This window comes from Plectropomus leopardus, chromosome 7, assembly GCF_008729295.1.
Source record: "Plectropomus leopardus isolate mb chromosome 7, YSFRI_Pleo_2.0, whole genome shotgun sequence".
Classification (NCBI taxonomy): domain Eukaryota; kingdom Metazoa; phylum Chordata; class Actinopteri; order Perciformes; family Serranidae; genus Plectropomus; species Plectropomus leopardus.
In genome coordinates, this window is record NC_056469.1 from 12,743,143 (window position 1) to 12,759,273 (window position 16,131).

General features: G+C 40.4%; 1 protein-coding gene across 3 annotated transcripts in view; it reads right to left on the reverse strand.

The window, feature by feature from the left end:
• triob (trio Rho guanine nucleotide exchange factor b) overlaps positions 1-16,131 on the reverse strand; it is a 117,832-nt gene that overhangs the window by 16,177 nt on the left and 85,524 nt on the right. For all 3 annotated transcript variants that reach the window (XM_042490614.1, XM_042490615.1, XM_042490616.1), the window contains 8 exons: positions 16,041-16,130; positions 15,761-15,853; positions 15,481-15,592; positions 14,941-15,131; positions 14,513-14,614; positions 13,296-13,435; positions 11,731-11,830; positions 8,332-8,584 (listed from right to left, as the gene is read on the reverse strand). In XM_042490614.1, coding sequence (XP_042346548.1) covers positions 8,332-8,584; positions 11,731-11,830; positions 13,296-13,435; positions 14,513-14,614; positions 14,941-15,131; positions 15,481-15,592; positions 15,761-15,853; positions 16,041-16,130 — 1,081 coding nt within the window. The remainder of the gene's footprint in view (positions 1-8,331; positions 8,585-11,730; positions 11,831-13,295; positions 13,436-14,512; positions 14,615-14,940; positions 15,132-15,480; positions 15,593-15,760; positions 15,854-16,040; position 16,131) is intronic.

Consider the following 16,131-nt stretch of genomic DNA (forward strand, 5'->3'; position numbering starts at 1 on the left):
GCATTGTTGAGCTTCCAGGCTTAACATGGAACATAATACAAATATATCTATATTTTAGGGCACCGCAAAGTAGCTTGGTTAAAGAATAAAAGGTTCAAGAGATTCAGGCTTCAGCCTCTTCACCATTTATATTAAAGTGGGTAAAATGATGCAGCTGCAAAGAATTAAACCATGTGACCAAGCTAAATGGCTCTTATGAATGGCAGGTGTGGAAATTCTCTCTTTCTTTACTGGACAGTTTTACACAGCTTGAATGAACACATCTGCATGTGAACGTGCATGTCAGTCATTCAGCCTCTGGGAGACTTATTTTAACTGCGCTGTGCTAATACAAAGCATGTGTTCTAACATTGCATGCAAGAGAAGAAAAAAGCGCGGCTCCCACAACAACAAGCATCTCCCACACTATTAAGACTCTGAAGCCATCTTATCTGAGACTCCTCACCAGCTCACTCTGGCAAAGCCCATGTCACGTGCAGATATCTTCAGTATAACCTGAACGATAATAGTCATGATCTTTCACTGATTCTGCAAGTTGCCTCGTGCAAGATTTTCTTCACCATGAGTCAGGTGAACAATAGCGTGAATAAGTCAAGGCAGAGCAGGTGAGAACACATCTTTTTTTTATCCTGTTTTCATCCTGCAATTTATTTTCTGTCAGACAGAAAGTCAGAGGGATACTGCTCCATCTCCCAGGGAAAGGGAGAGCTTGAACTGCTCTGGGGATCTATAAATTCCAAAGGGCATATTAAAAGACTGAAGGGGATTTGCAGGGGTTGTACGTCTTGCTTGAGGGCAAGCTGATGAAAATACCTTTTGTTGGCACAAAACTTTACATGCAACCTCACTGTTAAGTATAGAATTCATGGAAGCTGTATGATTTGCATACATCCATTATTCCCTGTGCGGTACCAAATGAAAACCAGAGTCACAACTGTTTGTTACAGCACTGGCCTGGAATGTTTTAGTCATGGGTACAATCACTGAGGCTATTTTAGGCTGTAATTCTGATGATACAGAATACCTTAGCGTTTACTATTTTTGGATTCCCAGGACTATTAAAGCCTTTCTTTATAAGTTCTGTATATTGTTACTTGTGTAGATAACACCAGCACATTTTATCCATTATTCATACTAAAATCAAGACGTTTAAGTGCCGACCATAGGATGTATAAAAATGGATGTGGCCACTGTGTCATCACCCATTGATTTGTGAACTTGCATTTTGGCCGTCGCCATCTTAGATTTTTGAAGGCAGAGGGGAGCCTATTTTGACCAGTTCAAACAGGAGAGTTACTTAACAATGTACCCCCTATACAATTATTATGCTCGGGAAAATTATATATAGAGAACACTTTTTGGTACCAGGCTGTAAATATGTACGTATGTAAATATGACTTGCTTTCCGAGGCTGCCTGGAGTGGCAAATCAAGGTACTGCAGTTTTTGGCACCTCTGCGTTGGCTTTATTTTTTAAGCCCCGAAGGTTGTTGTGTGGTGCTAATAAGGCCTTTAAATAATTAGGGCTATAAGTCCTGAATACTTAGGGTATTTCTGTAAGTGGACACTTAAGCATCACACAACTGTTATTTTCCAATGCGGACCAGGCCCCTTTCTGCTATTTTTATTGTAACTGGCAGACAACACTGACGACCCAACAGCACACACCTACTTGCGGACATGATTCATGATTTAACACCTAGGTGGAAACTTGTGCTTTTAAAGGGAATGCGTCAGGGAGACAGACACAGGACTCAAGACTTCTCATGTAGACCAAACAAACCATGCTTCCTGAAGACACACTGAGGTCACAACCTAACATGTAACCACGCTGTTAGCAAGTATGTCACAGCTATAACATCAAAGGCTGCGCGGCAAGTTAAGCAGACAAAACTTGTACACTGTCATTTCACACCTATTGGGTTTCTAGAAAAATTCTAAAAAAATACTTTTATCTCTATAACCATCACTAAATGTAAAAATGGGATTGCTATCTTTGTGGTTCAAGTTGTAAGGGTACTCCTCAATTAGTTGCCAGTATTAAAAATAGAATTCCAGTCATTTTGAATATAATAAATTAGTGTAGGAGAAACCTCACTCCTCTTATTTATTCAGAATAAATGCAAATGAATATGAAATATAGTTATAGTAATAATTTAACCACGACTAATGTGGTGCTTTGGGCTAAAAAGCATACAAAAAGCGTAGAAGTCCACCTTCTGTTCTTCATGTGTCATGACTAAATATTCTCACTTAGATAAGCATTGGATGCTATCTATGTGCTCCGATTAGACTGAGGAGGTCGTGTTAACAGGGGTGTGAATGGGTGAAACATGGGGTCAGTGGTCTTGACACATTCCTCCTCAGTAGAATATAACCCCCTGCGACACACACACACACACACACACACACACACACACACACACACAGAGGGAATGACCTTTGCTCTTTGCCCTGCAGAGTGTCACCTCAGGAACAGCTGGTTAGGCTTACACTCATGGGAAAAAAAAATGGGGGACACATAGTCTGTTACCGGGGGCGACTCTAGATTTGCCGTTGTTCTCATTAGACTTATAAACCCTGTTTTGTAAGCATTAAATGGACATAGAACTTCGAAATAAAATTTAAAAAAAACATTATTTACTGAACTGACATAGAAAACTTGGGAATGTTTCCTTACTCATCCAATATGCTTCTTTAGTTCTTAGGTGGATAATTCAGTCTGTCTGGATATTGATACACAAACTACTGTATTTATATTAATAAAATTATGAGCAATTTCACATTTGGAATTTTCACTCCGATCAGTTTGTAATTACAAATACATAAGTCCCAAATGTGAAAACATTGAATACATATGCAATGACATATTGGTGATAGGCTATCACTTCATACAAACATTTTAGTGTTTTCCTGACAGATATAAGCTGGAAGATACTAAATAAGACGGATCAAAAAATTTGTAGGATAATTTATCAGTATCTCCTCTATACATCTACAGTAGCTATACCTATCAACTATGTCTCACCTTTATCAAGTCAACATCATTATTTCAAAACCTGAGAATTCAGACAAAAAACTCTAGTTTGCCTTTTAAATGAAACATTAAGACTGACTCAATTAGTAAACTGGCATCTCTGCCTCTGGAGCAATATTGGATCTAAGGTGCCTAATTCACTTCATGTTTAATTCATCAGTTATCTCATTAGAGCATCATAGTGCTGAGACAACTGTTATGATCACTGGAGTCATACATTTTAAGATATCATGTATCATTAGTGTTTGGCACAGGGTACACAAACTGCATGTGTACAATAAGTGCACATGCATGCAACATATACCATACATGCATGTAGACATTCACACTTTAAATATCTACCCATGGCCTCCACCATCTGCTCAAACATGCAGATGTCAGCATTGAACATGCAAAGGCAAATCCGATTGTATTTAACCTCCTAATAATACCATCCTCTCAGTTTAACTCTGTGGGCTGATATTCCTGAGAAGAGACCCACAAAGAGTCCACCAGATGCTCTCCACTGCGTCAGATGTTAATTTCTCTGCAAGCTACTGACACTCTCATAATTCAGTCACTGCCCATTCATGCTACTGCAAAGAGCATGTTAGATTTACAGCTTGGTGTGTGTGTGCCTGTGTCTCAGAATAGGAGGGAGGGGCATTCTACAACTGATCCCAGAAGTCTGCACAGTTCCACAGAAGCATGCCAGGGATTCCAGAGGTGTCACCAGGGGACCATCTTTCGTGTGGTCTCATCTTCCCCAGGAGAAGTGATACAAACACACAGACACACACAAACATCAGTCGGTGTGGTTGGAGATGAGCTTTTTAGGGGTGGAGGTGCAGCGTGTGGGAAAGCTCCAGGGGGTTTGGCTGGCTGATCTGTAAAAATGTGGACAATGCTGCAGCGGGCTTGCCACCAACAGCCGTAGTTAGCGAGGGCGTGGAGTTGGGATGGGAGGTATGGGAGAGTTTAGAGACCACCCGCTACATATTCTAAAACTGGTCGGGTATTTTGTGCTTTTTTTTTCATACTGTACAGACAATAAACAAGAAAAAGGATTGGTAATATAGGGGAAGATCTGTATTTTCCATTTCTATTCTTTCTATTTGACCTCAATATTGTCTGTTCTCTCTGGGGTCTACAATAACGCCCTCTGCCCATCTGTGCAGTACCCGCCGGACTTGCCATACACATAGGCACAGAGATATAATCTTGTAAATGTGATTTCAGTAGATTTAATATCTCATCACATAACGGTGCATTCACCAAATTACTTTCACTGCCATAATGCCATAACATAATCCACACTTGATCAGTGAATGTTCTCTGCATTCAACCACTTTGAAAATAGCTGACAGAAAATCTACGACAAACAAGGACAAACTGTCAAAAAAACATCTTGAACGTATTATAAAGAAATCATATTACCAAGCTGGTAAATTAGAGCAACTTCTCAAATATGTAATTTTCCTGTCTTAACTTTTCTGTCTCTTTCCACTGTCTAGTATTAAAGCAGAAATTGCAATGTTATTGCCATATAAGAAGCAAGTGCAGCATTTTACAGACATGTTTCCATCTTCATACCACACTATACAGCATAGAAAAACAAAATTGTGTTGTCCTCACTGATATAGTAGAAGAACAAGAAAACGAAATGTTCTCTACACATGCTGTTGCTCATGTGCTACACATGATCAGGGCACCTACCGAGGTCCAGCAACCAGAACTTGCAGTTGTCAGTGTGTCCTCCCGGTGCTGAATCCATGGAGCAAAATGGGTTTAGAGACACTAAGGACTCAATTCCACGGGCCATGTCAGTCGAATATCAAGCCTCCAGAATCCTGACTTGAAATATCCCCTCACAGCATCTCCACAGCTGTTATGACTGACTTTCAATTCCTGTGCAAAACCTTAAGTTTCTTTTGAAATGACTTCTAGTTAAAAGTAAAAAATAGTGACTGCGTCGCTTTAATTCCAGAGAGTGAAAGTGTGAAGTCCAGTGTGAGGAAAAAGAAAAAGTCAAATGCAGCATTAGAGAGTATAATGTTTTTTTTCCTCTCTCTCTCTCTCTCTCTCTCTCTCTGTATCTCCTTCCCTCCCTCTCTCGTGAGTGGGCTGATGTGAAGATATTGGGCAAGCCTCCACTGTGCCTCTCTTTTCGAAGGGGATGTCTGTAAACATGCAGCACATCTACCGTATTACCCTTTGTAGAAGCGCCCACTCAGTTTGTGTGGGCGGGGGCATTTTTTTTTTTTATTTTAAACAGGCATTAGGATGCATACAAGTTGTGCAGTATGCTTGGAACAAATATAGACTTGGTTATGAAATCCAAGAGAAGAAAAAATTTTCAGAAGAAAAAATCAGTTTCATATTAAGAGGTTGATTAAAAATTTCAGATCATTTTTCTGGAATTTAAAATCTCAATTGGGGGGAGGGTTTAAGGGTCTGGGCTTTTTTTTTAATGACTACTATATAAATTATATTCAACACTAAACTCTATTTTCCTACATCTTCACTTCCTCTGTCACACTCTGCAGTCCAAAGACGCTATGCAGGCTAGATGCACAAAGATCTCCCTGTTTAACTGTGAGTGTATGTGTGTGTCTCCCTGGGCTCTAAACACACTCTTTCCTGTAAGAACCCGCACACACTTGTGCACACACTGGTCTCCACTTACTCTCTGCTCCTCGCAGAGTCCTTTTATCAATAACACTGTCATTAAGTGTGTACCTTTGTATTCATTTCATTTTGAGAGGCACAGAGAGTCAGTGCTTTGGTATACAGGGGAATTCCAGTAAACAAACTGCAAATGTGATCAGTGTGTAAATGAAAGTGCTCTTAACTTAATTTAAGAGGAATGTGTAGGTTTGCACAGGTTTCAACAGCTAGCTGAACAGCACAGGACAAACACACAGAACACATGCTACACATGTGCACCGTTATTTCACACATCCTATAATCAGAGCAGACAACCAGCTGTCAGCTTTACACTTTGCAGGCTAATCCTACTGTATGTGAATTCGATTCAACTCTATTCTGTTATTCCTGACACAGACATTGGCCCCCAGCAGTCAATTATTTCTGCTTGTGAGACACAGCATGAAAAGGGGAGATTTCCCGGAGAACACTAATCCCCTGAACCGTCACCCCTCCACAACTTTGGACAAAGTGGCCTACATGGTTGGTCAGTAAACACAAAAGGCTGACAAAGTAGCAAAGACATTTTTTGTCATCCTTGTCTTCCTCATCCTCAGCAACAGCCTTTTTTTAACCACAGCAACCCCTGCAGTGAGAGGCTCCTTTTCATCACTCCTACTGGCCACACAAACACACAGATACAAACAGTGAGGGCTGGTTAGGCGCAACCAAGGGAGCAAGGAAAGCCAGATAAAAACACGAGCCTCTGTAAGCAAAACGGAGATGAGAAACACTGAAGGTGCAGTTGAAAATAATTGGGAAATTCTGCTCTCCTTCCTGTGCTGTAATAGTAAATCATTCAGCTAATTCTCAAATTGTGCATCCCTGAATGTACAATCCAAGCATCCTATAATTTTAAATACAAACCTTTCTGACTACAAAGAGGCTGCCAGCAAAATATTTGTATGCTATATTACCATAGAAACAAGCAGTGCAGTTCTCACCCACTCTTTCAGATTAAAGAGGAAAGACAGAAGCAGAAACGTCTGTCAAGACACGGCAGCAGCTCATAATTTCAACAAACCCAGGGTCAAATGCAGGGAAGATCTGTACACTGAGTCCTTTCCTCTTACTTCCTTCTGTTAGCTATATTTATTATTTGTTTAGCACTGCTCAGGTTATGATTTAAAGTATTTCTGGACAAAAGAAAATATATAAATATACAGCATGCATTTGTAGTAAAGTATAGTATGCACAATATATATTTATCTATCTAGAATTTGAGATGAGAACAACATCAGTGTCTTACATGGTGCAGGTGCAGACATGACATAAATATCATGGAAAGGTTGCAATCAGAGTGCGCAGGCTCAGCAAGATGTCCGATAGCAAGACAGCAGATGTTTGTGCATCATACCAGAGCGGAAAACAGACCAGTTCAACCAATGAAGGAACCTTCACAAAGGTAGACCCAACAACAGTGCACAAGAATGTGGAACTGGAGAGCACTGGAGTCTGATATGATCCACACCAACTAGATATAGAAGCCATCACCACTACAATACCTGGTGGCCACCTGCTCCAGCGACCAGGACTTTGGTAGACAACTCAAAGCAAACACATGCTCACAGAGTTTGCAGTAGATTTGATTTTAGCACCAGGTTGACTTTGAAGAATGGGTATTAAATAGGCTGGAGTCAACAAAACACAATTATCATGAATAAACCTGCACTGGAATGCATTACTGTTATTAAGAAAAAAATATTTAACTAACAAGCTAAAACCCGTTATCAATATTCAAAACTGAGGCTTATTGTAAAATCAATCTTGCATGTAATTTATTTTTGTATCCTATTCTTTTCAATAGTTGGATTGCCAAATATTTATTTCAAGTAAATGTATAATGTGTGAGTGAGTACATGCAAAGAAAGCGAATAGTCATCTGTTGTATTGGTAATAATGACAAAGTTAAATGTCTGACCAGATGATTCAGCAATATTTCTGTTACTGTAACCAGAGCTGGTGCGATGTTGACACACACACACACACAGACTGTGGAAAAAACCCTGGGGACTACCTTCTCAACTTGTCTTAATAAGACCCTGTGGGCATGACAACAGATGCAGACTCTGACATCATCTCTTTCAGGGTTGAACCCTCACAAGGCTCTTTCATGTTTACTGTTTGTTACAATGGATGCTGATGCGTGTTTAGGACAATAAAAGGTTTCTGACAGAAATAAGATTTGCGGATGTTAACAGTGCTGGGAATTCAAAGGTTAAATTTATTTTAAGATAATTAAAAGAGAGCTGTGCTTCAAGCGGGCTTTCCACTGTTGCATAGCAACACCTAGAAATACATGTACGTGCTTTCCCAAGCAGCTGTTTGGTGAGAATCGAAGGTTTTGAAGGTCAACTATGATGTGTTTGCAAACAAAAAATGCATCTTATTAGCTTTCCCTAATGTTTCAAATTTGCATATGTGCATGGATGTGACAAGCAGCTGTTGGGTAAGATAAGAAGATTCTGCAGGCTACTTCAGCTGTTTCCAGCCATCATATACATCCAGTTAGCTTTTCCTCATGTTCTGATGTGTTCAGATGTTCCTCAATATGACAAAATAACTTCCACTCTATCTGCCAGTGCGGGTATGAAAACATTTATATCTTACCTTTGTGGTTGAAGAGCCCTTCCATCTCCATGGAGGATCTGGAGTGAGCAATACAGAGCATGGAGCAGGGTACGATGCCCTCCTGAGCTGGAGAGCGGTCTGTGGTCCGCACCAGGCACCAGTCCGGCTTGTCGTGGAGCCGCTCCAGAACCTCCACAGTCTGGCCTCGTCGCACCGTCAACTCCCCACTGCTGCCACCATTACTGGCCACAAAGTCATGGATCACCACTGTCAACTCACAGCCACCGGACAGCTGAAATGGAAGACAAACGCCAGTGAAAAGCTATTCACAACAGATGTTGGTATTTGTTCATTTTAACTCTACTGTTGCTCTACAGTTTGCACGTGGCTATCTTTGAGGATAAATTATATCCAACAAGTTGCATAACAAAATAGTGTGAAATTACATACAGTAACCATTTGTGTAGTCGGTGTGCAACAAAACCTCATTTGAATCAATGTTGATTCAGTGATCAACAGCCAATATTATCAATGCAAAGTGAAAACACTGATACATATCATCATCTTCAAGATGTGCATCTATTTAGAAATTCCCATGGCACGTCTGTTCCAAAATTATTTCCAGGCGTACCTCCTTTCTTAACATTCAAATAGTGCTAGTGGCTGCATACCAGGGAAATCACGTGAAGCAGCCAAGAAAAAGACAACATGGATATTTACTGATTTCTTCTCGTATCAATCGCAGGCAGCCGAATCAAATTAAAAAAATAAAATCATGGCAGACTTTGTGATATCAGCAAATATTGTATTGTTGTCTTAAAAAACCAATACAATATCGTGTCAAGATGAAACTTGTGGTTTACACCCCCAGTTTGTAAGGATAAACTGAGGTTTAAAGTTACTGTTAATAACTCTCATGTTCTCCCATCAGACATTCAGTAAAATTACTTTTGACATCAGTTAATGGATGAATACGCTGTCTGAACAAAAAAGCAAGTATTCCCCCACGGTACCAGCACAGGTGCACCAGCAGCACTGTAAAGTGAAGTATACATGCACTGATGACTGGTGACTCATTCTAGCACAACTGAACAAAACGTCACTATGACGAGCTGACTTTGATCATCTAAGTGTCTATGAAAAGAAATGCAATATTATATACGCATGGAACACTGTGGAATTAGTCACTGGCTTTTTTCAAAGGTATTTCTGTCTGAAAATGCAGCCGCTTGTTGCTATCGAGGGTTCGATCTCTGTGCTCACAGGTGAAAAATAAACAGTAACAATACACCAAGGGTTGCACACATTTTGTTATCTACAAATATGAAATACTAAAGGATATACAATTTCAGACTGTTTCAGACATGGTTACAGTTCATCGGCTTTATCAAACAAAAAAAAATGCAAATGTCCAATAATGTATAGCTTGTCCTCTTGGCTCTGCATAGCAACAGACCTAATTCAGCTTCATGTTTTTACGTTCTTAACTCTTCAATATTTTTCCGCTAATGTTTACCATGGTACATTTTCAAGAAATTAACATTTTGAGGTATAAAACTTTAAACAATCACAATCATCCTGTGAGCATTAATGACTTGATAGCAGATGAGAACAGACTTATACACAAGTTATACTATCAGTCCTACAGCTGATAATACCTGCAAACCAAGCAGTTTATTGCTGCTTAAATACACATGAACATGTACATGAATTTCTTAATTCTAGTGTTATAATGCGTATAGTGTTGCAAGTTTCTTATGTCCTTTATGATTGAAATTGCTTTAATCGTTCCAAAGATTTTCAATGTGTTTTTTTTTTCTTCTTTCAAATACTGCAAAGCATGTAATTTGCAACATACCCTTTGGTAGTGTGGTAAAGCCAGAGAGCTGAGGAGTTGAGAAACGGGATGTGAGATCCTGTCCTCCAGTCTCTCCATTGTTTTCCACTCCCTCATTGCGAGAGAGAAGTCCCAAAGAGCTAAAAAAAAAAATCTCTACAGCAGTCTGATTTCTACAGCACTTCACTGAAAATGTCCTAAATCACAATGAGAAGTTGATCACTGGATAAGCATAAGCTGCCTGAAAGAATAGTAAAATTGATTTAACTTTTTGTAGAATAGTTCACTTGGGAAAACAGAACCAGATAATTACAATCCTGATCCATTATAACATCCCAAGGCCAGAAGAAAAGTTGCTGCAGTCCACCGTAACGGTCAGCAGCACTCCTCTGTGAGTTCTCACAATCAGACTATTGAAGCTTAAATGATTCCCTGTTGTGTGTCTCCTCCCCACAGCGGAGCGCTTAATCCATCTTTGTCTTTAAACAAGTCCTGCCACAGTTTAGCTCACTAATGTCCATTGATCAATAGAAAACGCTGCAGAAAATTAGAAGAAAAACACAGAACATACCCCGAATATTTCTGTGTTTTTAAGCAAAGTGTGAGATCGATAACCGTGAGGACTTAAAACTCTGCTCGCCTGTCTGGCATACAGACGAGCATCCTCTGTGAAGAGAGCGTGGGAGGGAGGCTGAAGCTGCTGACACACAAGTCAGTCACTAAAGCAAAGACACACACAGGAACAAGGGGGCACACACACTAACACAAACACTCCACTGTCCCTGCCCACTGAATGAGAGGTCTCACAGAGAGTCCCCACAGAGAGAAGCATTCAAAAAGTGAGATCTAGACACAAAATTTACATTTGCACCTGTTACTGTGTGTTTTGAATGTTTAATTAATACTAATTAATCACACACACTAGTGACTGTTTTGACATGGGCAGATTTACATACACATTAAAGCCGACTCTGTTCACCTCCTCACCTTTACAATTTGGTCTTATGCTGCATAAAGTGACCACAGAGCTGAGCTTTGTGCTAACAGTGGCAGTGAATACGTTAAGCTGATTTTCTTATTTTCCTGATTACAGCAGAAATGTATGAGGCAGAGTTGGGGAACGTCCAATTCAAGTGTGAAAATAATGACCTTGTGTAAGAGTCCACCGCTACAATTTATAATTGGTATGACATAAAAGTACTGAAATATTTTTTTATCTATGTGTGCTGGGGTGTGTGTGTCTTAGCTTTACAGTTGCTCATACTGAGCGTAGGAGGACAGGCCTTCTGTGGTGCTATTACCAGATATAACCACGGCCGACTGTCACTGTTCACAGCAAAGATTCTCTCTCTCTGACACACACACACACACACACACACACAGCTTTGATGCTCTGTCAAATGGACTGTTTCTTCCTCCTTACACAATCAATCAAACAAATACTTTCACAGGAAACAACTTGGGGAGAGCTGCCTGCACCAAACCAGCCTGCAGCTTCAGACAGAAGATGGAATCAATTGGAACAATATTGGGGATGAAGAATGCCTGTGTGTGTGTGTGTGTGTGTGTGTGTGTGTGTGTGTGTGTGTGTGTAGTCCAACCTTATCACTGTCCAGTGTGTTCTGGGATGTACGTGAGGCAATGGAGATGGTATCTGGTTGGCTGCTGGCATCTCCCTGGCTGTCCAGTTCCTCTCCGTCCCTGAGGGCAAATATTATCATTACTGTCTTTGTTTTATTACTACATGGTTACTTGAGATAATCCACAGACCTTGTTTTGAGCAGTTTCATGTCAGACTATTTTCTTTCTACTGAATTATACCTACCAATCAAATCACAGCTGAAAGAAAGCCTGCATCAACTCATGGACGAGAGGCTCCTGCTCATGACAACGTGGCATGTAAACATCTTATGTTTGTAACACACTGTTATGTTAGCTAGCTCAGTTTGTTATCAGTAGATGCATGCTTCCTTTGTGTGCGGATATTTGGTGGGTATAGTTCGGCAGAAAGAATATAGTTCCTCCATGAAACTGCTCACAACAAGGTCTACAGATTATCTTGAGTAACAGGGTCATGATATATAGAAAAAGACATTGCTTTTGATTTTTCAACAATCCTTTTTTGGCGCTCTGAGCACCACAAGCCGAATGCCATCTGGTTCTATTATACAGGAGAGAAGGCAGACATCCCTACAGTTGATATCTCCAACACTCAGCAACTCACACCAAAACAATCTAGACTGATAAATGGTGGGACCATCCTGATCACGTGAGCTCAACATTCTGTTTCTCTTCCTCTGTCAGTTTGCACTTTTTCCCAACCCAAACGATTACAATCCATCAGTCTTGCTGGACCAATCAGGGATACCCTCTGTAGCTGAATACGTAGGCAGCCAATCGGGAACTGCTTTATAGTTGATGAGGTAGCATGCAGCTGCTTTTAAAATTGTAATGGCTGTTTCCGCAGCAACAAGTACTAACTACAGCAATAAGTAAAGTTAATTCAGTAATAGAGTCAATAACAACAATCAAACAAGGACAAGAGGATGCACACACAGAGTTTCTCAGCAGAAAATACTTCTTCGTCATTTTTCTGACAGGATTTGACAAAAGCTTGATATACTAACTGGCTCTGTTGGTGATGTTGTTCCCAGGTACAAATGCAATGTTTATTGTTTCGCCACTGATTGGCTAATGGAGGAGCAGATAGGAAAGGCTGCAAAGCTGAGAATCCCAACCAGCTGGTATTCAGCAATCCAGAAGAAGCTGCCCGCTGAATGAGAAATGCTAAAATATCTTAGAAACCTCATTGGGATTTTTGTCAACAAGGTACATGTTACATACAAAGGGTAAATATAAATAAACTGTAATTATTAGAGGGTTACTTCCTAACTGACAACGTATTTGTGTAGTAAAGGAGCAGATGTTAATGCTAACAACATGATTGGCTGAAGGAGTTTGTCTGTCAAGGCGAGTAATTCCCACCCACTGAAATAATTTGTTGGGAGAAAGTCCAGACTGACAGAGGGAGAGAAACAGAATGTTGCGTTCATGTGATCAAGATGGTATCACAAGGCTGAAATATCACTACAGGTTAGAGGGAAAAAAAAGTATTTGGATTTTAGGTTAAACTGTCCCTTTGAGTTCAGAGTTACTGTTAACTTACCGTCTGCCTTTATGTTTAGCTGTGGTGGCTTTAGGGATGTGGATGGGCTCCTTCAGAGCTCCACGCAGGTGGACAGTTCGCTCCTGAATGACCTCCCGAATGTGTTTGATCCAGTCCTGCTTGTTCTCAATACTTGAAGCCTGGGACACAACACATGATCGGGTAAGACGAAGGTTAGATTTACAGGTTCCAGTATATACAGCTGTTATGTCTGCAGCGTAGCCAGGATCTTTTTTACCCTTGCTTTTTTATAAACAGACACAACATTACATTAACAATAACACAGCAGAGAAAAATAGAAGCCATTGCCCTGTTCATTTGGTCTGAATGAACTAATTGTTGACTAATACCACAGTATGGGGTTTAATTTAGCAATTATATACTTCAGTCTGATCCCACATGAGTGCTTTGATCCCTGCAATCTTGTACTTGAGTCACATGTCCGTATTCAGACACAATGTGAAATGACGACAACTGTGTCTCCTAAACTCCACTTAGGGTTCCACAGAGAGATTATTATTGTCAGACATGTGTTTATTTACGTCACAGGGCCAATGCAAAACTGTATTTAGCATATGACTACGCTTGTCAGTGGCTCCTCTTCCTCCTTCACTTAGCAACCAGCAGCACCAAGGCTGCTGTGGTACAGTGTTACATAAGACACAATTTAAGATGGTCATCAGAAGTTATGTAATAAGACAGATAGCTGTACAGCACACATTCACACATCGTAACACATTCACTGAGATCCACAAGTTTTTGTCTTTCTCTCAAACACACATACACACACAAACGCACAAACACACACCCTGCATAAAACATTGCTTGTGACTCACTGCATGAGAAGTTGCTTGTGAGTTTGATTATGACCCATCAACTGCTATGCTAATGTCTCTGTGTGATGAATAGCAGAAAGTAACACTCCAGCCCCCTACAGGGAGTGAACTTTCTTGGCTGAACAGAGGGGACTATGTAGGATTTAGTGGGGGTGGACTACATGGAGTGACTCTTCTTCCTTATGTGTGAAGAACTTGACTCCTCCTGCAAAAGGGGAATCATATGGGGGTCTATCTGAAACTTAAGACAGAGCCGGAAGAGAAACTGAAGCTCCTTATGAGGAAAAAAAATAGTTCCTCATTTATGTCAGATACTGCTGTAAAATATTTAAAATTAGAGAAAGCTGCAAAATATGAATACAATGACCAACATGTTGATACCTTGAGGACAATCTTGTTGTCGGATGTCGGGGTCCTGCCCACCCACAGGGCAAACTTACAAGGATCTCCCTCCACATGCTCTGTCACTCCAAGCTCTGATGTCTAAAGGGTGTGAATAACATATCAGCAAATTTACAAAACACATAAGCACAAAATAAAATGCAAATACAATGTGAAACCAAAATAAAAACAATGTTTGTCAAAGAGGTCCCAAAAGCATGGATCAATCCTAAACCAGACAAGGTCTTAAAGGGGTTCACTGATTCAATAAAGAAATCCCATATGATATTTCCATTGTCATGGGAAAATGTAATCATCATTTATGAACATGAGCTATGAACTCTCTCAAAGCCAGAAACCAGAGAGATAATTCTCTGAAACAATCTAAGCTGAAACAATATGGTCGGATTAAACAGCACATTACTTACAAAGAGCTTGCTCTTATACAGGTACTTGCTGCGCCCGTTTGAGTCTTTGACTTCTTTGCTGAAGACCAGGGACATCTCGAAGAGGAAGAGGTGTCTGTCGCGGCCCTTGCGGATCAGAGTCTTGGGATCCCATACCTGGAACGACTCCTGAAGTATCAACTCTCCCTGGGAGTCAATGTTCCCATCAAACCCTGAAGTGGTGAAGGGAGTGGAGGAAAGGAGCTTTTTAGGGGTGTCTGCAAGTGTGTACTGCACAGTATGTACTAACATGTTTGTGGGCTGCTGGCGGCAGGAAGTTGAATGAAGTTCCTGCTGACTCACACTTGAGTACTTTGTGCCAAATGTGAGTGACCTGATTACATTCACACAAGCGGAGTTAAAGTTCAGATTAAAGGAAATATCAGACACTCAGATGACACTTAGTAAGCACTTGTACAGGTGACTATCAAAAAGAAAAAAAAAACGTAATAGCTGAATTGTAGAGGTGTGTGTGTGTGTGTGTGTGCGTGTGTGTGCGTGTGTGTGTGTGTGTGTACCCACCATCCAGCATAGAGAGGTGCATGGCATCATTGGCTCTCTTGGGGACACTGAGCATGACTTCAAGACCATCCTTTATCTCACCTTTACCTTCCTCACAGCATGTCAACAACTCCTACAACAAAAGAATGCAAATGGAGACATACACACAGTTAAAGAAAGAAGTAAAGAACACATTCATTTTTTTGCTAAACGACTAAATTCCTACGTGTGCATTTTACTCAAGTGAGTAATTATAAGACAGACATTCTTCCTGTGACATTTATTTAAAGGCCTGCTGTACCTTGAGAAGGAGCTGGTATTTAGTGATTCTCTGGACTGGCTTGATCAGGTAAGATGAGATGGAGTTAGCCAAGCGATGTCTTTGCTGGATTTCCTGTAAATCAAAGCGGAAACAGACACAGGTCTTAAAGAAGCAAGCACCTTCATCATTTTCACTCATGTAGTGACGGACACATCTTCAGAGATAGATTACAAAATGTAAAAAAAAGGGGAAAAAGTCACTGATCATAACTGTAATGACGCAGCAAATTAAAAAGCAAGCAGTATTGGTAACTACTTACATCGAAGTAGGGTCCAGCATGTTCCAGGATTAGCTGAGTGGAGTCGGGCTTGTTCTTACAGTAGTTCACATACATCTGGAACTTATCAGCC